The 23,338-nt window shown below is 39.6% G+C and overlaps 1 protein-coding gene across 1 annotated transcript in view; it reads right to left on the bottom strand.

Annotated features, from left to right (window-relative positions):
• The window catches only part of SRFBP1 (serum response factor binding protein 1), a 68,485-nt gene that overhangs the window by 33,116 nt on the left and 12,031 nt on the right, over positions 1–23,338 (bottom strand). The window contains exons 2-3 of the mRNA XM_008254947.4: positions 18,441–18,529; positions 16,989–17,061 (exon numbers count right to left, since the gene is read on the bottom strand). Of these exons, the coding sequence (XP_008253169.2) occupies positions 16,989–17,061; positions 18,441–18,529 (162 nt within the window). The remainder of the gene's footprint in view (positions 1–16,988; positions 17,062–18,440; positions 18,530–23,338) is intronic.

The following is a 23,338-nucleotide window of genomic DNA, read 5'->3' as shown; positions in this document are numbered from 1 at the left end:
AAATCTCACTGTGATCCCCCTACATCTACTCCTGCATTCTCTACTTCAGTACACACACTCCACCCTCTCCTGCTCTGAGTACTCAGCTGAGGGTCATCTGACACTCTTGAACCTCTTCATTAAGTCTGGTATGCTCCACCCCTTTCTGCTTTCTCTTCTGTATTGTCTGCTGAACTTGTTCCCTCCTTTGGATTACTGTTACCCTGCCGCTGGGATCAGGATTCCATTCTGGACTGCATGCACTGTAACGGCCTAACAGGTTTCCTGCCTCCAGGACCAGTCACTACAAGGCCCATTGTATCACTGTCTTACAGGCAGAATGTGACTTCTTACTGGACCTCAATACTATTAGTTTGCACTAACACAGTGATATACTTCCTCTAGGAGTCTTACACTCCATCCATTAAGCTTTGCATTGAATTGTATGAATACATTTACTATTCACTCAACTCAGCATCTTCAGTAAATTGTTTCTTAAAAGTGTCTAGAGCACCTTCTTCTAACTGGCTGCCCGCCTTTCCCATTCCTTTCCCTGCCAATCAAAATCTATGCTTCAATCTTGGTTGCTAAATACCTCTGAAATGGAGCAGGGCTTCTTAGAGAAAAGGTTGAACACATGTATGAGGAAGGAAAAGTGTTAAGCCATGCAATGCTTTCTTATGCCAAAAGTTACTACTGGGGTTCAACACAGTCTCGAAAATAAAGTCACATCAGCTTGGCAAAAAGGGGCTGCCCACTGGCCAAATTTGGGTGTTAAAATGAATAACAGCAATGAATCATAACCACACTGACCGTATAATTTCTTGTTGGAAGCAGGACCCATCTGAGAAGGAAATGAGGCACTACTAATAAATATGTTGGGGCAAGTGGTGAATCCCAGGGTAGTCTGTGGGAAAGTGGGCTGTATGATCACCCTCATTCCAACACCAAGCAATACTTACTATCTCCAAATGCTCTCTTTTCTGAAACCCATTTCATTGGCTTTTGTCTCCATTTCCCCAAAAATCCCATTCTTTTAAGTCACCGACCATCTCCACATGGCTAAATCTAATGCACAAACCTCAGTATTCCTCTTATTTAATCTATCAGAAACATCTGACTCTTCTTGGCCTATTATCAACTCTTAACATGTCAATTCCTGCTTTCTCCTTGATATACTTTCCCCATTGGAATTATAGGACACCCTTAGTTTTGGTTCCTCCTTACAGATCTCCCCTAGAACTCCAGACTTCCATATCCAACCATCTACCACAGTGTCACTCCTCATTCTTCCTACTCTGCTCTGTTTTTCCCCACAGCATATCATCTCCTGACATGCAAACTTACTTATTATGTTGCCTCTCCAGCTCCATAAAATACAAATTATAAAAGATCAAGAATCTTTGTCCATTGTTTCCCCTCTAGACTAAGTACCTAGAAAATTACAAGGCATTTGTGCTCAATGTGCTCAATAATACTTATTCCAAAAGATGGACACTGGAGATATTTTTACTTGTTGGGTATTTTAAACTGTTATACTGAAAAATCTCAGTTATTCCAGTACTGAGTATTTCATAAAGCAGATTTGTCATTGAATGCTGCTCCTGTTCAGGACCTATGGCAGACAAAGACACAGATGGTAGAGAGGGGGTTGGGTAAGTTAAGGGATAGTGTGGGAGGAAGCGAGAGGGAGAAAGGAGCTCCTACTCATTGGTTCACTCCTCAAATGCCCTTAACAGCCTGTGCTAGGCCAGGCCACAGCCAGGAGCCAGGGACTCCATCTGGATTGCCCACATGTATGGCAAGAACACAAGTACTCGGGCCATCATCTGCTGCCTCCCAGGTATCCTAGTAGGAAGCCGGACAGGAAGTGGAGGAGCCAGAACCCCAATATGAGATGTGGGAGTCCCAAGCAGCAGCTTAACCTGCTGCATCAACACTGGCCAAAATTCAGATTCTTAAACACGAAATGGAAAGTGAGTGAACAGCAAAGAAGCAGCTATTAAGTAGCAGATCAGAAAAAGAACCTAAAAACCTCAGAAACAACTTTAATAGCTTCATTTTGTTTAGAACAAATGAATGGCACTATGCTATAAATTCTTTAAAACCTATTTACAGATATGCATATTTATATCTGAACCACATTACTAAGGGCTTTCTATTTTTTTTTATCTTTTATTTAATGAATATAAATTTCCAAAGTACGACTCATGTGTTACAATGGCTTCCCCCCCCATACCGTCCCTCCCACCCACAACCCTCCCCTTTCCCACTCCCTCTCCCCTTCCATTCACATCAAGATTCATTTTCGATTATCTTAATATACAGAAGATCAGCTTAGTATACCTTAAGTAAGTATTTCAACAGTTTGCTCCCACACAGAAACATAAAGTGAAAAATAATAGATGATTTTTTTTAAATGATGATGAAATCAGATCAGACCTATTGTCATGTTTAATCCCAGTGAGAGTCAAGTTGGGAATTGATAATTTCTTTTTTTTCTTTTTTTTTTTTTTTTTACGAAGATCAGTTTAGTGTACATTAAGTAAAGATTTCAATCGTTTGCACCCCCATAGAAACACAAAGTGAAATATACTGTTTGAGTACTCGTTATAGCATTGAATCTCAATGTACAGCACGTTAAGGACAGAGATCCTACATGAGGAGTAAGTGCACAGTGACTCCTGTTGTTGACTTTACAAATTGACACTCCTGTTTATGGCATCAGTAATCTCCCTATGCACCAGTTATGAGTTTCCAAGGCTATGGAAGCCCCTTGAGTTCTCCGACTCTTATCTTGTTTAGACACGGTCATAGTCAAAGTGGAGGTTCTCTCCTCCCTTCAAGAAAGGCACCTCCCTCTTTGAAGACCTGATCTTTCCACTGGGATCTCACTCACAGAGATCTTTTTGCCAGAGTGTCTTGGCTTTCCATGCCTGAAATACTCTCATGGGACTAAGGGCTTTCTATGTGTAGCACACCAGGCATTATGTAAAAGATAACCAAAACAAGAGAGTTTACTTTTTGAAATAAAACACAAACAATCTGATATGGTAACACAAAGGAAAATCTGTTAAGTTCAAAATTGTATGTGCACAGAAATGAAGTAAGTGGTATAATTTCTGTTTGGTGCAGAAGTTCACAATGGTGAGAATAGTAAGATACCCAAACTACTAGGGGAGTGTTCTCACACTGTGCAAAACTCCCACTCGTATGATCAATCCCAGGCATAATTCCATGTACACATACTTCCTATACTTTGCACAACAAAACCACCATTTCAGAGGTTGGTTAAGACTATGGCAATGATTCACTCGTTTTATAAGAAAATGTGGGAGGTGGTGGTAAATGCTGCCTGGTTATCAGATCAAACCGTAGAAACTGAAATGCAGGAATGCCCAAGGAATACATAAGGGATATAACATTGACCGTAGCATGTGGACAGAAAGGAGGATGGAAGATAAAGTTGCTCAGGATCAGAGGGATCAACAGATTAAAAAAAGCTTTTAGTTCTCCTGAGGAATTAGCCCCAATCTGGCAGACAAGAGGAAGCCAATTTGGGTTCTTGAGCAGGAGAGAGATATAATAAAACAAAGTCAGTTTACTACTAGGACATTTTACTGGTGTCAGGTTTTTGCTGGCAGCCAGTTAAAGAATTACTAAATGTCTACAAATAGTACTGTCTCACTTTAGTTCCAAGTTGAGTTTCATGTCAAAAGTTGAATCTTCACATTCTAGAAACTAAACTGAATGTATTTTCAACTATAGTTGTTTTCATCAATTTGTGAAAACAATCACTCTTAGCAAAAGCTAAAGAAATATTTGTATAATTCAACAGTTCAAGAATATGCATTTCATTCAAAAACAGGCATTAAGCATAAACTCAAATAATTTAGTCAAGTAAAGCTCCAAAACCTCTTTACACTATCAGTCCTATCTCTCACGGCAGCAATGTTTTTAGAAATTAGGGTCAGGGGCTGGTGCTGTGGCGTAACAGGTAAAGCCACTGCCTGCAGTGCCAGCATCCCATGTGGGCACCGGCTCAAGTCCCAGCTGCTCCACTTCTGATCCAGCTCTCTGCTATGGCCTGGGAAAGCAGTAGAAGATGGCCCAAGTCCTTGGGCCCCTGCACCCACGTTGGGGACCTGGAAGAAGCTCCTGGCTCCTGGCTTCAGAAAAGCACAGCTCTGGCCATTGGGGCCATCTGGGGAGTGAACCAGCAGATGGAAGACCTCTCTATCTCTCTCTCTCGCAGTCTCTGCCTCTACCTCTCTGTGACTCTACCTTTGAAATAAATAAATAAAATCTTAAAAAAAAAAAGAAATTAAAATAGTTGCTTAACCAAAGTGATTAAACAGGAACACATTTTTATGCCAAAGAAAAACATCTAAACTGTTCTTAGGACATAAAATTTCTTGCCTCTGTCATGCTCAAAGAGGTAGCAGAGAAAAATGAGATGCAGTAATGACATCAGTCTGAGGAGTCTACTGCACGCTTCTACATTCTAAGGATTTAGTCATGACTGGCTGTTTCATTCTGGAGGTTCCCTTCTAACAAGATGGCTGGCCTTGTGCAGAAGTTTGTTTTTGAAGAGGATTCCAAACAGTTTTTAAAGGGCATAGTTTTGTGGCAAACTTATAAGGAGTAAAAGTCACATTATTTTTATATGTCCTCTCAAGACAGCATGTTAAGAATAAAAATAATCAATGAGAGTGTATTGTTCAGCCTTTTGTTACCACAGTGAAATACCTTAACCAACGAACCTTGTAACGAGAAAAGGTTAACTGAGCTCTGGAGGTTCAAGTCTAAGATGGGTGGCTCCACTGGTTTGTGATGAGAGTGGTGGATGACAGTGGTGGAGTGCACAGAGAGGAAGAATCACAGGGCCAGAGAGGAAAGAGTGAGTGAGCTCACATTTGGGCTTTATAATAACCAGAACAAGAATGACCTTTGGAGGTTACATTCCAAAGACGTAAAGACCCCCGACTAAATCCTACATGCTGAAGTTTCCACCACTCTCAACAGTGGCAACCTCGGGATGAAACCTTTAACACAAGGGCTTCTGGGCACACCTGATCTCCAAACTAAGCAGGAGGTGAGTGGTGTAACGCTTATTATTGGTTATTGAGCACTATATCAAAGAAAGAGAGGGTAAAGTTAGCTTGATATGAACTTCTATTAGTCTTTGGCTCCTATAAATTTCTGAGTTTAGGAAGTTTATATATAAATACACATACATACAAACACATATATAGATTTATGGACAGTGAGTGAACACATGGTTATACACATACATACACATATATATACATCTGTATGTCATATGTAAGTTTAGATCTTCTTAACTCCAAAGAATTCAAAGAGGGGAAGAGAGGAAATAAAATTGTAAGTTTAATAAAAAATTATATACATCTATGGAGCATTTTCTCCTCCACAGTGAATTACCTAGGAAATTCATCAGAAGGCTGCTCTGGAATTAAGTCAGGGGACTTCGAAAAGCTCATGGCCAAATGGAATTAGAAGAGAAGTTTATTCTGGTGCAAAAACATTTTGAAACCAGATATGTAATAGTTTTTCAAAAGCTCATGGGAAATGTGTATGATAAAAAAACTATGCCGAGATTTAATTATTTTGTACCAAAATAAACTTATCTTTGAATTCTATTTTTCCACAAACTTATTAGGTGACCAAGGGAGTGTTTCCCTGTAATCTGAGATCATAGCCAAGACACAGGGATGTACTAAAAGGGAGAGGAGGACGTGTTAAAAGGGAGTGGTTTTAAGTGAAAGAGCCAGGGCACTTTTCACCTGCTTGCCACCACCGCTCTGATTCCATCAGCCTCTCCCCTACAGGCTGAAAGCCTGCAGCAGTCTTTTTCAAGGGCACAAGATTAGTAACGTTGATACTCCTTTCTTACCAGCATTCACATACGTTATGTCTATGGAATCTCTATCATGTTACACTCAAACCCACCTAAAACATAGCACCATATCTGGTGAGGACTGATTTGTTTTTTTGGAAACAAAGTCACTGCTATTAATTCTTGGCCCCAAGGGAGTTAACTATTCTCGTATTTAACTTCCAGACATTACTTCTAAGTACCAAACACACACATCAAATTCTTTGTATATGATCAGGTATTCCCTATAATTATATCAAATTTAAACACAACTTACTTAAGGTAATGCTATTTGACTAAATATTTTCAATTTTGAGTTAACAGTGATCTTTAAAAATCACAATGCAAAAGCACATAATTACTTTATTCCTAACAAACTACAGACTTACTACTTGTGAGAGGGGTTAGCCTACTAAAGTGTTGAGAAGATGTGCTGTCGAATTATATTTGGATCAAATTATAGTCTTGTTATGCTCTAATAGTGAAATTGTGGGAAATAAACAAAAACTTCTTAAACTCTCACTTTCTGTATCAGTAAACTGGGGCTACACAGACCCTTGCAGAGCCACCAAGAAGACTGGAGGTAACATGACGGTGCTCCAAGAAGTCTGCGGGAAAGCAGCATTCAAAGGTAATTCTGCTTTGTATAAGAAATCTTGAAGTCTATGCAGCTTCTGCGTAACAAGCATTTTTAGCAACTTTTCGAAGATTCCCCTGCACCCATGGTCGTGAAAATGGATTTGGACCGCTATACACATCTTTTAATTTAACTCTCTATACTGGACATTTTGAAGCACCCTCAAAAAACAGTAGAGCCTCAGTAACTAATAATTGAAATCATAAAATTGTACATGAGCAATGCTCTTACATGAGAGGATGAGCTACCTTGTGCTATGAATTATATGTACTTTGAAGATGTGAAGTCTACTGCATAAATCAAAAGCCTTGCTGTCTAACTGGAATTCAACTAGAGAACATCAGGGAAACAGGTAAATTAGAAACATCAAAATTGTGATGAAGCTGCCCAGTTTTCAGTGCAGCCTTCCGTAATTACTTACTCAAGTAATCTCCTGCTTTTAAAAATTTTAAAACGTCCATAATAACTTATCCTGTTTTAAAAACTGGGCAAACTAGGTGCTCTCTGATACTACAATCTTTCATGCTGCCTACTGCATTCCTTTCTAGAAAACAAATGGTTACTCAAAAATCCTTTGATAAAAGATAAAAAATGGCTCAGAAATAGCCTCCCCTTCTATTTCAGCCATGACCTTCGACCCTTCACTCTCCATTTACTCTATATTCCAGCTATGGCATTAATTCACTGAGAAAAATGCATGCTGGGTCTCCGTTGTGTGCTACAATTAATGCACCGGGCACTGAGACAAGGAAGACATACAGAAATAACTTTAGTATAATCGAGCACTGAGCGGCACTTCCCAGTCATGCTATGCCCTTACACACATGTATGCTTAGTTTTTGGTGTGCTCTGCTGACCTGCAATACCTGTTCTCAACAAGAATCATATTTATTCTTCCAATTCCAACACAGAGTTCCCCACTCTTTGAAATCTGGTTCCAACATGTCTTAGATTATAACACCAGGATGGTGGTATGCACCATAGAAAGACTTGGAGGCTCGTTTCCAGTAGAAGAGTGTATTAATTGTGAGCAAAAAGAGAAATGTATTCACCTCCACCTACAGACTTTAAATTAAAATGTACTGAATACACCTGAATATACAACATACAATTTGTAATAGCTGTTCTGGAAATTTCTAACCTTTTTGATCTTGCCTCTTATGGTTGCAAAATCTATTAGTAACAAAAAGATAAATAAACATCAAAAAATTGTGATAAGTAGAAGAAAAACTGTTAAGTATAACAAAACCTTCGAGTTGTATTTTAATATATCAAATTTCAACAGAAATCAGGATTTCTTTTCTTTTCTTTTTTTTTTTTTTGGACAGGCAGAGTTACACAGTGAGAAAGAGAGAGAGAGAGAGAGAGGGGTCCTCCTTTTCTGTTGGTTCACCCCCTCAAATGGCCACTACGGCCGGTGCGCTGTGCCGATCTGAAGCCAGAAGCCAGGGGCTTCCTCCTGGTCTCCCATGTGGGTGCAGGGCCCAAGCACCTGGGGCATCCTCCACTGCACTCCCGGGCCACAGGAGAGAGTACAGAAATCAGGAATTTAAAAAGTAAGGCTTACCCTCCCTACTCTACTCATACAAAAAACTGAAATACCTAATGAAGGGTTTGGTTAGTCTTTATAGACAAAAAGGTGAGAATAAAAGCTAACTATACATTTCATTGTAAACTGCTAAGAAGCATTATGAACTTAAGTTATTAACCTCTTTGGAAACATTTTTTATCTCTTAGAAGACTACATAGTTTACAAAATTTGGTTGACAGGTAGAGAATCAGAATAAAATCCTTCTATTCAAGAAGGCAAACATAACTAAATTTCTCTCACAAACACAAAATAGTAATTCTAAACACTAACATTAGTTCTGACACACAGAAAGGCAAAAATACATGATTTCCATTAGCAACAGGAATCTAACAAAGTGAGATGTGTTCAAGTTAACGAAAATAAATGTTTGAAACTAATTTGTCTCCTCTGAATCCCCAACTGAGAAAATATCCGGCTGAAAAATAAAAGAATATCGCATTTTGCAAGACCAGTGATTCACTGATCTTACTGCTGCTTTCCCTAGGCCCCTGGTCTCCCGTGGCGTTTCCAACAAATATGTTGTAATATCTACCTCTTTTCTCAGGCACCACATTATTTCATACTGGAATTATGATACTAGTATTGGTTGTCCAAAATTTTTGAATTAATAGCTGAAAAGTGCTTTGGATACTTGCACAGTTATTAGGAAATATCCTGCCAAGGTTGAAAGTTCAAATTTCCAGAATTACAAAACACACACACACACAAGATCAAATCAAAACAAAACAAAAAGAAATAAAAAATATTATGAGCAAAACGCTCCTGTGATACAGCTTTCCTACTTCCTACTCCCAATCTTGTTGACACACCCTGTAGCCTTTGAAGTAGGCTTGCCCAGATGAAGCTACTCCAGAATCAGGTTTTTTTCTCCAAAATTAGGTGGGTATTATGACTCAGTAAATGGTAATAGCATTTTCATCATTTCTGCCAAGCAAAGACCTGTAACTTGTCCTGTTTTCAAATAGAATCAAGCAGGTCTGAACAGTAGACGGATACCACTTTTACAAGGGTACTTCAGAAAGTCTCTGGGAAAAATGACTTAAAAGGTAAGGTTATTTTGATGCAAAGAATTTTGAAATCCATATGGATTCATCTTTAAACTTTTCTCCACACACTTTTTGAAGTACCCATGTGTTTATCAAATCTACTCTTATTTACAAGAATATTTTAACCCCTATTAGACTTTATCAACTTGGTAAAGAATGAAAATCATGACACTTGCATATAAAAATGCGGTACCACTAAAGGTTCCAGAGCAAGACCTAGTCAAAATCTGGATTTAAAGCTTCAGAAGCCACATGCCACGAATCCAACTGGTATTTCAATGTGATGATCTGTTTTGAAATGTTGTTGCCTGAGTGTGAAGAGAGCACTATATACTGATCTTTAAAAATACCACTAAGATTTCCTGTTTATCCTTTCAGAGGTCATAAGCTGAGGACAGAAGGCTATTAAAACAAGGCATCTTGCTCTGCTTTTAGAAGCAAGAAAATTTCTGCCTGTTAAAATTAAATTAGAAGTTACATGACCTTTGGGCACTGCCAGGATGATGAAGATCCTTTCTATTCTTCTGATCCTGACAGTTAATACTAAACACTGAGAAACAAAATTCTCTGGGCATACATTCTTCCTAGTAACAGTTCAGTAGTATTCCATTTACCTCCAGACCCTCAGAAGTCTTAATATTGTAAACATTCCAACAAAATTTTGCATTAAAAGTCATATAGCCAAGTAGGCAGGCTGTACAGACACACTGCTAAGTGTTGGGACAATGAATTGAGTAAAACAATCCCTTATGTTAAATAAAAGTTCTCTCTGGGACAATGCTGTGGCATAGTAGGGTAAACTTCTGGCTATAGCACCAGCATCCCATACCGGAGCTGGTTCATGTCCTGGCTGCTCCTGTTCCAATCCAGCTATCTTCTTACAGTCTGGGAAAGCAGTGGAAGATGGCCCAAGTGCCTGGGTCCCTGCACCTGTGTGGGAGACCTGGAAGAAGCTCCCAGCTCCTGGATTCAGATCAGCTCAGCTCCAGTGGTTGCAGTCATCGGGGGAGTCAACCAGCAGATGGAAGACCTTTCTCTCTGTCTCTCCCTCTCTCTGTAATTCTGCCTCTCAAATAAATAAATATCTTTAAAAAAAAAAATTCTCTCTTGGGGTCCCAATTGTGACAGAGCAGGTTAGGCAGCCACCTTGGAATTTGGCCTTCCATGTAAGTGCTGGCTCATGTCCTGGCAGGTCCACTTCCAAACTAGCTCCCTCCTAATGCACCTGGGAAAGCAATGAATGACGGGCCTAAGTACTTGGACTCCTGCCACCCACCTGGGAGACCTGGATGGAGCTTATGGCTCCTGCTTCAGCCTAGCTCAGCCCTGGGCCATTGGGACCATATTGGTAGTGAACCAGTGGAAGGAAGATCTCTCTCTCTGTCTCTTTGTGTCTCTCTTTCTCTCTGTAACTCTGCCTCTAAAATAAATAAATAAAACTTAAAAAAGTTCTCAAAAGCAGGAGTGACATGCAAGCAAAGTGCTAATCAATATGATAACAACAATACATCAGGGAAAATGAGCTGTAGAGAATAGATGTTTTCTTTTGAGGTCACAGTGGTGGTACCAAAGAAAAGGTTCTTAGAGTTAGAAACGTAAGAAATTAGGTGGGAAAAAAAGCAAGGATTCATTCAGGTAGGAAGGATGTACTAAGTTTAAAAGAAAAGCACGAAACAGATGGCTATGTTTGAAGCCAGCGTAACTAACATAAAACATGTAGCACATGTAGAAGAAACAGGCACAAGGAACAGGAAGTTAGAGGAGAAATCACACAGCGCCTTATGAGCCATGTTTCAGACTGACAGGAAAGAAACATGGCTCTGGAAACAACTGCAGCCCTTAAAGACACAGTTAAACATCTTTTTTTTTTTTTTTTACAGGTAAGTGTGGGGAGCAACTGGGAGCAACTCGGACTAGACTAAGTTACTGGAATTAAGACTTATTCTATGCATCTGCTCTCCCACAATATGGCGCTGGGAGAGGAGGAAACAGCTTCTACACAGCTGCCTCCAGTTCAACCAATAAGCAGCAGGACCTGCTCCTGATTGGAGGAGAGCAGCGTACTCGGCGTGTGGGTAGCAGAGTTGGGATTGGTGGAAGAGGACTATAAAGGAGGAGAGAGACAACATGCACCGGGAACATCTAAGGGCAACACCTGTGCAGCCCCCGAGAGCGCCGGCCGGTGGTGTGCCGCTCCCCCGCGGAAGTGGGGAAAGTGGCAGGGGGAACCGCCCTTCCACGGAGGTGGAAGGGACGGTAGCCAACCCGGGAAGAACCAGCAGCAAACCCGGGGAGGGCCGAGCAGACGAAAGAACAACGCAGGGTTTAGTGTCGTTCCTCCACGAAGACGGGGAGCGACATAATGGTGCCGTGACTCGGATATGAAGCCTAGGCAGGGTTTAGTGTCGTTCCTCCATGAAGAGGGGGAGCGACAGGTAAGAAACAGGGTTAGAGAGGAAAAAGGAGAAAAAGCATGTCTGACATGCTTATGACACATGAGCTACAACAAAAACTATTTTGATCTTAGAAGTATCATTCTGCAAAGCAATCTAGATCACAGAAAAACTTTAAGTTGATAGATTTATCCATAACCATGCTCTAATAGTGGGTTTACACTTTGGGAATAAAATCGCCAATTTTGCAAACACTACCACCACCTCAATTCACCACCCTCTTCTTGAAACTGTTTCTTCACTTGGATTCCAGATGCCATACTTCTTGTTCTCAGAACTGGTTATAGTTTTTTACTGTCTTTTCTTTCTTTCTCATTTCCCTTAGACTCAGTTTTACAGTGACTCTGGGCCCTCGCATTCAGAGACTAACAGGTAACACGATTACTCACTTCTCAACTGAAGACCGTCAAACAGGGTCACACTACAGAAAAAGCCCTGTCTGAGGGCCCTGGAGATGAAACGGAAGCACAGAAACTGTGAGGGAGCACAAGCTCAAAGGAGTGAGGACGATGGAAAGCTACACAGGCTTCCTCCAGCTTTTCAGAGTTCAGCCTGAGGCCAACAGCGAGGGTCAGGAGCAGTGGCAGAGGTGCTGGAAGACTGAGACCGGGATACCCCGTCCCCTGAGTGAGCAGGGGACACCCAGAAGGGAAGCAGGGTGGGGATCTCTAGACCTGAAGCGCTCCTGCAGGGAACAGGTTCACAGCACCTTACCAAAAGACAAAGGACGTGGCCGGCGCCGCGGCTCACTAGGCTAATCCTCAGCCTTGCGGCGCCGGCACACCAGGTTCTAGTCCCGGTTGGGGCACCGGATTCTGTCCCGGTTGCCCCTCTTCCAGGCCAGCTCTCTGCTGTGGCCCGGGAGTGCAGTGGAGGATGGCCCAAGTGCTTGGGCCCTGCACCCCATGGGAGACCAGGAGAAGCACCTGGCTCCTGCCATCGGATCAGCGTGGTGTGCTGGCCGCGGCGGCCATTGGAGGGTGAACCAACGGCAATGGAAGACCTTTCTCTCTGTCTCTCTCTCTCACTGTCCACTCTGCCTGTCAAAAAAAAAAAAAAAAAAAAAAAAAAACACACACAACAAAGACAAAGGACGTAAACTGAGACAGATTTAAAGCCTAGCCAAGAAAATTAATGAAAAAAAAAAAAAAAAACTTTTTCTAGGGAAAATTTACCACATCCAGAATCTCTACAACTCAATCTTCACAAAGACCAGGGTACAATCCATAATTACCCAACATATGAGAAACAATGGAAAAAGAACCTTTGTCTTCTCCATGGGCAAAAAATGGCTATCATCACCTATTTCAATGATGCTTAAAAAATAAAATTCCTCCTAATGAATGAGAGTCTCACCAAAAAAATAATTCCTGCAGGGAAACAGAGCAAGAATGTCTTAGTGGAACATCAATCACTGTGAGAAAGACCACAGGATGCTCAGTCTCCTCAAAGAATCTTTTCACAGATTCTAAATAATTACAAATGGCAAAAGGTACCTCAACAATGGAGAAATCCAAGGGCACCATTTCGTGCAAGTGACCGAGAGTCGGCATCACAGTGACATGATGCATCATTATTTTTATATTACAGCTTTTCTACAGGTCTGCAATACTTTCCAAAACATTTGTAGGAAAAACATAAAGGCAGTATTATTATTAAAGCTTATGAAACTTAAAAAAAAAAGAAGGGGGGGGAGGGTAAAAGACTATTGCAGATCTAGGAAGGAAGGGTTCAGGCAGCCTTCCTGGGAGCTGAAGGAGCCAGAAGGGGCCTCGGGGCAAGGGAGGTGATGCAGTCTAATCCGCTCGCTACCAGGCCCACCAGAGCCCTCCTGGCAGTCGGCAAAAGGGCCTGAGCTGAAGTATGCCCCTAGTAGATGCTCCAAGGGGCAGGCACATGGCACACTGCGAATCTAGGGATTTCTGAAGCACGGCACTCCAGACATCAGCAAGTAAGGGACCAAACCTAGGGCTATGGGATGGAGAGTTTGGAAAGCTAAACACTCCCCTGCCATGCAGTAAGGACCAGACTTCCTCATCTGGAAGCTCTCTGGGCCACAAGTACATGTCTGATGTGGAAAGAGTAGGCTGGGAATCAGTCCCAGATCTCAACCTGACTCATCCGTGCTTTCTGACTGCTTGTACCTTTCAAATTATTAATAAGGCAGCATTCCAGGTATCACTATCAGTCTGACTTGAAAATATGATCCTTTGTATCGATTCACAAATAAAAAACTGTCAGAAGCAATTATAGTTAAAGATTAGTAATACATTTAACACAACTAATTGGTAGAGTAAGTGAATGAAATGTTAATTTGACACAGCTAATTAACACAGTATACTTAAAGGATATAATAACACATCTTTTATTAATCCTATGGAGATTTTCTTTTCAAGCATTCACAGAAAAAACTTAGCCAAATCACAGAATGTGAAATTATGCACACACACACTCTTCAGTAAATTTTAAAAAGCATATATAAACTGAAATATTGTAAAAAGAAGAAAGAGACACAGGTAACTATGCTTAGCTATGAGGAATTAAAGGATCAGAGAGCAAATCACACATCTGGGCCATTTTTCCTCTAGAGGGCAGGTATCATGCCTGTTAAATGATCTCATCCAGTCTTCAGAAGAGTGAATCTTGTCTTCCTGAGGCAGGACAGTGAAGAGCTAACACCATTAGCTCTATGTTCAGTTCAGGAGTCTCCACTTAATTACTTGTCCTTGGGCAAGCTGCTTAACTTCCCTAAGTTCCAGTTTCCTATTCTATAAGAAGAGATAATGAGGATATTTAGCTCACGAGAATGTGAGTTTAAACACAGAATATGGTATCTGGCCCACAGTAAAGGCTCAGTAAAAGCTACTTATTACCTTCAATATGGAGGAAGGCATTTCTTCCACATTTTGAGTCATTTCAGTGTGTGCTTTAATTTTATAATCTCTTTCTCCAGCTAGGAATCTGCAAATGCTGATAAATTATTTAGCTTTCAAAGAGAAATAAATTGTGTCAGAAACCAGCATTTATATTAATATCAAAGTTACAACTAGGAATACTAAAGGCATCAAAGACTTGGGATTCATACATCACAGTCTATAAAATTAGAACCCATGATTTTATAGTATCATAAAGATCAGGTCATTTTTCTTTCTTGGCCAGGAAAAACAAACTCTCATTTCTAAAAATATCTCAGGTTTTCTTCATGTCATCTTGTAACAAAATACCCTATTATCATAGACAGCAAGTATAGGACAGTATGTCATGAATAAGACTATAAAAATCCAGTGGTATATGAGCCAAAGGAAAAATTCCTCCAGAGAAAAAAATGAATAAGTAGAGCTTTTTCTCCAAATTTAATTAAGACTGTCAGTCGACTGTTTTGTAACTATTTCTTTGATACTCCCACATATATGATAAACACTTCCCTAGAAAACGGTAAATAACCTTTCAGTTAAGAGTAATGCTATATATATTTACTTCTTTTAGCAAAAAAAACAATTTTGTGGGGAAAAAAAAAACCAAACCATCAATATGGAATGAAATTTGCCACTTAAGAAAAGTAAACATACAGTCTTCCTAGTTCCCTTTATATTCTGGTTTTTATATTTAAATTGAATTCCGCTTTAAATGAGATTACAAAAGACGCTGAAGTCATACTACCCAACCTAGACCACTGTAACCACTGTCACAAATTCAAGGAACACATATACTATATATTTTATGAATTCAAAGAATATTCAGACTATATATTTTAGCTTTCTCTGAGGCAATAATTCCACAGCGGCCTTCTATAATCACAGGGAAAAGTATACAAGCAAAAAAACACAAACAAACCAAAAAACAAAAAAAAATAAACAAAGAAATTAGGCTAATGGCACAATAATCTTATAAGCTTATGAACTTTAATCATTAAATGTGATTTCCTTTTGCTCATTAAGAACAGAAAACATGCTTTACATATAGCTTGGACAGGCCTTGCTAATTTACTAAATCAAATTTGTTATTGAGGGTTACAAAAGGGAAGTATTTCAAAGATTAATGAGTACCTTTTATGCTTAAACTCTTCACAAACTACATATAAGCTTATTAGATACACTGCATTCTTTCCATTGTTAAAATAAAACCAGCAATTACATAGTAGCTCATGGCCTCTGAATAATGTTAATACAAAAATGACTTTGAACAATTATAGGGAAAAATTTAGCTAGGTAATGTAATTCCTTAAGGATCTTGGTTAAGAGAAAGTGAAAGAGATGAAAATAAGTAATGCTATCTTCTAAGCTAAAGTCCCTTAAGATTTGATTTCTCATAGGAATATCATGAGGAAAAAGTTACATTAAAAAATTCTAAATATGCTAGCAAAAGGGAAACAAGTAACAATGAAAAATCAAATATACAGCATTTTTTTCTTCATGAATGACTGGATAAAAGGGAGATTATAATTTTGAGAATACAAAAGATGCATCACTAGCAGTACATGAACTTTGGAGTCTTATCAGAGGAGGTGAGACATACAGAAGGAACAAATATAAAACACATTCCACATCCAAAAGGCATTTCATTCATCTATTTTCATTCAAATCAACGGAGATAACTTTGTCCTGTCAATTACTTTATCAACTTCCTGTAAAAGTTAGAAACTAGTATGAGAAGCTTTGATAATCTAGTTCAATTAAAATTGTTAGAGAATTCTCCTCTTTTATCTAACTCAAAACTTCGAAGTTATACCAAAACATAATAGTCAAACATATGTGCAAAATGACCCTGCATTTAAGATAATTGCTGGTACCAAATGTTGTTTTTTAAGTTCTGCAATAAAACAGTCTTCCAGACATTTAATGGTATGTCATTTGGTAAATGAAAGTTTCCACAAAGTAACAGCAGTGAGAAGACCTAAAAATTATGCTAGTGAAGAGTCTGGCTGAAGAAAAGAAAAATTTGGATCTCGTTGGCGCAACACTAATTTTGTTTTATTTTAAGTTACTACAGAACTGAATAAAATGCTGACACCACCACATAAAAATTTATTGAGTTGGCAATAGGCAAAGCATGATGTCAGCCACCAATATCACCCCATCCACATTCCCAAATAACGTGAACATCTTAATTCTTGAACTTAATTTAGACTTCATGCCTAAAGTTACAGTAAAAATAAAAATCTTAGGCATGAGGCGTTATTAAACATAGATGAGTTTAGCTTGGCAGAGTTTTAACTTAAATTGGTCTAGCACTTTAAGAAGTTCAGTTAAAAACATGGAAAAAAAGCAAGCTTAACCATATTACAATTTTCTAAGCATGCTTGCTACATTCTTTACCAGTCGTGGGCAGCTCTCAGGAATATTCAAGTAAGTAATAACATACACACACAGGCAGACACACTTACTTTCATGGCATGGATTTCTTCAAGCAATCGCTGTGCTCGTCTTTGGTTTTTCAAGAGTGCATCTTCGCTACCCCTGCAGGAAATACATTACAATATGTAGCTGGGCAAAGTATCAATTTTAGACTCCAATTGCAATGAAGGTTTTCATCTCATTTAGAAAAGTATAATAAATGTCTAAAGAACAAACACCCCACCATCCTGCACTACCCTCTGCAACTGCACCTCGATTTCCAAAACAAATCCAACTGCCTAGAACTGCAAAAGGTAAGCATTTAGCTGGCACCGCACTGATGGCTATTAGCACTAAAATTCTGCATTCCCTAGCCCCTTAATGGGAAGGTCAGCAACACTTTTTCTCAATGAATCATACACTGTATTTCATATAACATAAGCTTTCATATAACATAAGCAAAATTAAAAGTTGCATGGATATCTTACTAAATGAAAATTTGCTCTCTGAGGATGTTAAATATCTGATTATATCACAGAAAGGGGCTATCTTTCAAAACATTTATGAAGTGACAGGAAATTAATAAGAAACAAAACACATTTAAAGATTTTCTAAAATATCCATACTTAAATGCTAAGAACTATAAATAAAAAACTTTTCCACAGGGGGCCGGTGCCGTGGCTCACTTGGTTAATCCTCCACCTGAGGCACAAGCATCCCATATGGGCACCAGGTTCTAGTCCTGGTTGCTGCTCTTCCAGCCCAGCTCTCTGCTGTGGCCCGGGAAGGCAGTGGAGGATGGCCCAAGTCCTTGGGTCCTGCACCCGCATGGGAGACCAGGAGGAAGCACCTGGCTCCTGGCTTCAGATTGGCGCAGTTCCGGCTGTAGTGGCCATTTGGGGAGTGAACCAATGGAAGGAAGACCTTTCTCTCTGTCTCTCTCTCTCACTGTCTAACTCTATCTGTCAAATAAAAAAAAAAATCTTTTCCACTAATACTACTGATGCTGACAATACAAAAATACTTTTTTCAAAAAATTACATGGAACACAATAGTCTGATAAATAAATACTTCCAAAATGTATTGAATACTTCAAGTTACTTAGCAAGTCAATGAAAAAAGTGCTAAAAAATCTTAAGTGATATTACTCGATTTTTAAAGCTATATCAACATCTTAAAATAACTTCCAACACCATAAAAAATATAAATAATCCCAAAGGAATTTCATTCTGAAAAGACCAAATAGAGAATTTGGAAAAAAAAAAAAAAAAGCAGAATAATTCATCATCAAATATCTTAGGTGAATAAGGTCCAAACCATAAAAGGACATGCTGACACAGCGCATTCTATCTCACTCAGATCATTTCTACATAACACAAAGTGCCCAGTGAGTAAGGTATTTAATTACTCTCCTAGATCCCACCATCGAATTTTGTAAATACTGAATAAGAACAAATTGTGACATTTTATTAGTCACAGGATAGTTATTTTAAATTACTAACTTTTTTGACTTCAGCCTGCCAACACTCCTGACAAGTTTTCGGATAACCAACACTCGGATTCTCTTCACTTCTTTTCTCATCTTCACAACCTTCGAGAAATAAAGCCAGAATTAGAAAGGTACTACATCGAAGAACAAGAACTTTATAATGAGTCTGAACATCACAGATTTAGACTAACACTTTATTCACAGTTTGATGAATTCAAAACTTCTTCCATAAACAGTAAAAGAATAAGTCAACAGTCTAAAAATGTGTCAGAGGGCTTGAGAGGAGTTATGAGTTTTTTAAAAAGCCACAGCGTTCCCAGTAACAGGTATTTTCCTGGCACATGCACACCTCACTGGGCTGCAACATAACAAACTGTGAAGCGCCTGAGATCACAGTGTCACACTCACCTTTGTATCCTTGCTGCTTACAAAGAGCCATTAATGGCACAGACATAATTTACTGAATGAGTGTTTGAATCGACAAAAGGAAATTTGTGAAAGTAATTTCATTTACTTAGGAAGCACTCTGCACTTAATGTTTCTAATAAATTACATCCAGCCTAATTTCAAAAAAAATTCTACAAACATTAGAATAATTATTTGTGTACATGTGTGACTGCAGAGACATACACACTCACTTTAAATCATCTCATTAGAGAACAAATGCAGAACTCTAAAGAATACAAAATGGACTAATAGGCCAAAACATGTAAGTAATCTAGATATAAAGAACGATGTGTTGCAACAGTACAGTATTCAGTACAACGCCATGTCATCACTGAGTTTGTTTTGTCTATCATGGTTAGGAGTCATACATAATATAATTACTTCTGGGATGTCCTTTCCCTCTCCACTCTAGGGACTACACAAAATTCAGTTCCAATTTAGTGTTTCTTATAAAACTGAATGACTTGTTCAGAGATAAACATTCCACTCACTCCACAATATACTTATATGTTGTTATTAAAGTATCTATCTTATTCTGTTGTCACTAATTGCTAATGTGGCTGCCTTTTTTTTTCTTTCTTTCTATAGCTTGTGAGCTCCCACGGATTAGGAGACTTAAAATACTGCATTTATTTGGTGTTTTCTATGTTTACAAGAGTGCCTGGAATTCTTCTTGCTAAACAATAAAAATAGCAACATCATCCTGTTTCTTCAAGGCACTTGAATTTGGCTGTAACACATTTTCTTCCTCTTCTTTAATATATTTCACCTTAATATCATTCACCTCCTTTTTCACTGAAGATATTAGCCACCAGCTTACACTTTCTTTCCATCATGAGTTTTCTCCATCATTCTGGATGGCTTCCATGTCTACTTGGATAATCCATTCAATATTATATCATCACTTCTTGACTTCTTTTCTAATGACCTCATCTGTTCCCTCTCAGCCACTCACTTCCATCGTCACACTGCCGACCTTGTCATCACTCATAAGAAATTCCATTTCTAAAACCATTAATTCAAATATTCCACTCTGTGATCACAGCTTCTCCTAGCAGCTTGACTTCATCAGGCCCACCAGTCCACTGATCCCTATCCTATTTCTTCAATGATCTGTCCTCCTCTTTTTAGTTTTTCTCCTATCCAATTTAGGTAAATAATCAACAGCTACCAACACCTTAAACTTCTATCCCTTGGTCAGTAAAACCTTAATACTGAATCAAAAGAACATTGCTAGTTCTTTATGACCATGCCTCCAATAGCCAAGGGATCCTCTCAAAACAATCTATGTACTATAAACTCAACATATTTAACCTCCAATGGAAATCCACTCCTCCCAGAAATCCTATCCTATTTTGTCCATCAATTTACAATGGTTATTTTAAACTTTTGCCCACTATCCTAAACTTTTGTCTGCTTCACCTCCTCTCTATTCCAGTTTCATGGAGAAAATAAACATCAGCCAGGAACCATCATCTTTTGACTATTATGAGTGCAGATTTACTTGTATCATCCACCCTCTATCAGAAAGGTTACAGTATAAGAAACACTTCTACACATACCTGAGGTTAGGGACACCTCCTCTTCTTCCTTCTTAGAACATTACCAAGATCATCCTTCTACCTCAGCATATTTGCCTCTCTCTCAAACGCATTTATTTCCCACTGATTTCTAAACATGCTTGAGTCATTTTCACCAAAGACAAATGAAAACACCGTCACTACACAGTGTGATACAAGGACTCTGTTTTACAGTCCTCAGAATCAAGCTTTTAGAAAGAGATGCCTAAGCTCACTATTCCATGTCTGCATCTCACACAATTCCAGCTGGATTTCATTCTCATCAGTTCACTACAAGCTGTCACTAAGGACACCAGGGGCTTCCCCAAAATCCTTGAATCCAGTAAGGATTTTTTTTAAGACTTTATTTTACCTGAAATCTTTGTAGCATTTCATACTGCTAACCACTTCTTCCTTGAAACACACTCCTCTTGGTTCCCATGATGGAACAGCCTCCTGGTTTTCCTCTTTAGCCATCATCCTGTCTTAAGATTCAACTACCTCTACCCAGCTTTAAAATTTTGATGAATTCATGGAGCAGTCCCTGAATTCTTGTTTTTTTTTTTTTTTTTTTTTTTTTTAAGATTTATTTATTTATTTGAAAGAGTTACACAGAGAGAGGAGAGGCAGAGAGAGAAAGAGGTCTTCCATCTGCTGGTTCACTCCCTAGTTAGCCACAACGGCCGGAGCTGCGCCGATCCGAGGCCAGGAGCCAAGAGCTTCTTCTGGGTCTCCCATGTGGGTGCAGGGGCCCAAGGACTTGGGCCATCTTGTACTGCCTTCCCAGGCCATAGCAGAGAGCTGGATCAGAGGAGGAGCAGCCGGGACTAGAACGGGCACCCATGTGGGACGCCGGCATTCAGGCCAGGGTGTTAACCTGCTGTGCCACAGCCCCGTACCCCCCAACCCCGAATTCATTTAACAATAAATGCTTTTTAGTCTTAAGTGATCTTATGTGTGCAGACTGTTTTAATTTGCCAACTAAATAAAGATGACTCAAAACATTTTTACCTTTAGCTAACATCTCTCCTTTCAGATCCAGCCCTAAATATGCAAGTAGTTTGCTTAGCATTTCTTTCAGATGTGTACACAATAACCTCAAATTCACAATTGAACCCATGTTCATCACCTGAACTTGAAGCTTTAGATAACTCTTAAATATCTCACAATGAATCCTTAAATCTTAATTTTATCTCCTAATTATCTTTCAAACTCTAACTTTTTTAAAAAAGATTTATTTATTAATTTGAAAGGCAGAGTTAAAGAGAGGCAGAGGCAGATGCAGAGAGAGGTCTTCCATCTAATGGTTCACTCCTCAAATGGCTGCAAAGCTGGAGCTGAGCTGATCTGAAGCCAGGAGGTTCTTCCGGGTCTCTTGGGTGGTTACAGGGCCCCAAACACTCGGACCACCTTCTACTGCTTTCCTAGGCCATAGCAGATAGCTGGATTGGAAGTGGAGCAGCCAGAACTGAAACCAGTGCCCATATGGGCTGCCAGCATTGCAGATGATGGCTCTACCTGTTAAGCCACAGTGCTGGTCCCAATGTTTGTCTTTTCTTTCTTCCCCAGGGCCCCTTTTTGGCCTCTTAGCAATCTTGGATGAATTACTGTTTGGCCGCTGCGGCCGGCGCACCACGCTGATCTGAAGGCAGGAGCCAGGTGCTTCTCCTGGTCTCCCATGGGGTGCAGGGCCCAAGCACCTGGGCCATCCTCCACTGCACTCCCAGGCCATAGCAGAGAGCTGGCCTGGAAGGGGGGCAACCAGGACAGAATCCGGCACCCCGACTGGGACTAGAACTCGGTGTGCCGGCGCCGCTAGGCGGAGGATTAGCCTATTGTCTTCAGTGGTTTCCATCTGCGTTTAGGATGGCCACATGGGGTCTTATTTTAGTCCTCACCATACTCACATTCATGGAAAACATTCATACCTGCCCTCTCCTCAGACAGGGGATGCTCTGCCTTCCCAGGTTAGCTTGTTCACATCTGCTGACCTTAATTTCGGCTCAACTCTCATTCCTCAGGAGTCTTTGCTGGCCTCTCTGATATGGTAACAAATTCCCCATGACAGAGGCCGCGTGTGGCACAGTGAGCTAAGCTGCTGCATGAAATGCAGACATCCCACACTGGAGTGCTGGTTAGAGTCCTGGCTGCTCCTTTTCAGATCTAGGTCCCTGCTAATGTGCCTGGGAAAGCAAGTACATGGGTCCCTGCCACCCAAGTGGAAGACTCACATGGAACTCCGGGATCTTTTTTAGCTTGGACCAACCCTGGCATTTACAGCCATTGTGGAGTGAACCAAAAATCTCTCCCTTTTTCTTGTTGCCCGCCCCCACCCCCATCACTCTCCTCTACAAATAAATAAATCTTAAAAAAAAATTCTTACCATAAGCACTTATGACTACCCCAGTGCCTCTAGGATTTACTGAGTTTTAATTTTATTGTTACCATGATTATACCTACTTTGTCTTGTCAGTAGGCAAATTCCATGAGGGTCAAGTATCTGGCTTTACTTCACAATGCATTTCAAAACCTAAGATACTACATAGCAGACAGTTACGTGTTCAGTAAATACTTGTTAAATAAATGACTAGAAATATCATCAAGCAATACTGACTTATTCATTCCCCACTTTAAATGGATACTGTATTAAAAGATGCAGAGTTAATCAGGTTCTTTCCCACTAGACACATTAGGAATTTTGGAATTTATTTTAAAGTTAGACCCATTTAGAAAAAAAAATACTTTCCATAAGTGAAAAGCCATTTAACAAGGGTTAAGTGAACAAAACTGCTACAATTTATAAGCAGAACTATAATAGGCTTTTGTTATAGTTTTTAAAAATCAGTCATAAACTAATAGCAAGTGCTATATTATACTTCAAGATATTTTAGCAAATGTTTCTAAC

The sequence above is a fragment of the Oryctolagus cuniculus genome, chromosome 6, assembly GCF_964237555.1.
Source record: "Oryctolagus cuniculus chromosome 6, mOryCun1.1, whole genome shotgun sequence".
Lineage (NCBI taxonomy): Eukaryota > Metazoa > Chordata > Mammalia > Lagomorpha > Leporidae > Oryctolagus > Oryctolagus cuniculus.
This window is presented reverse-complemented; position numbering and strand designations above follow the sequence as displayed.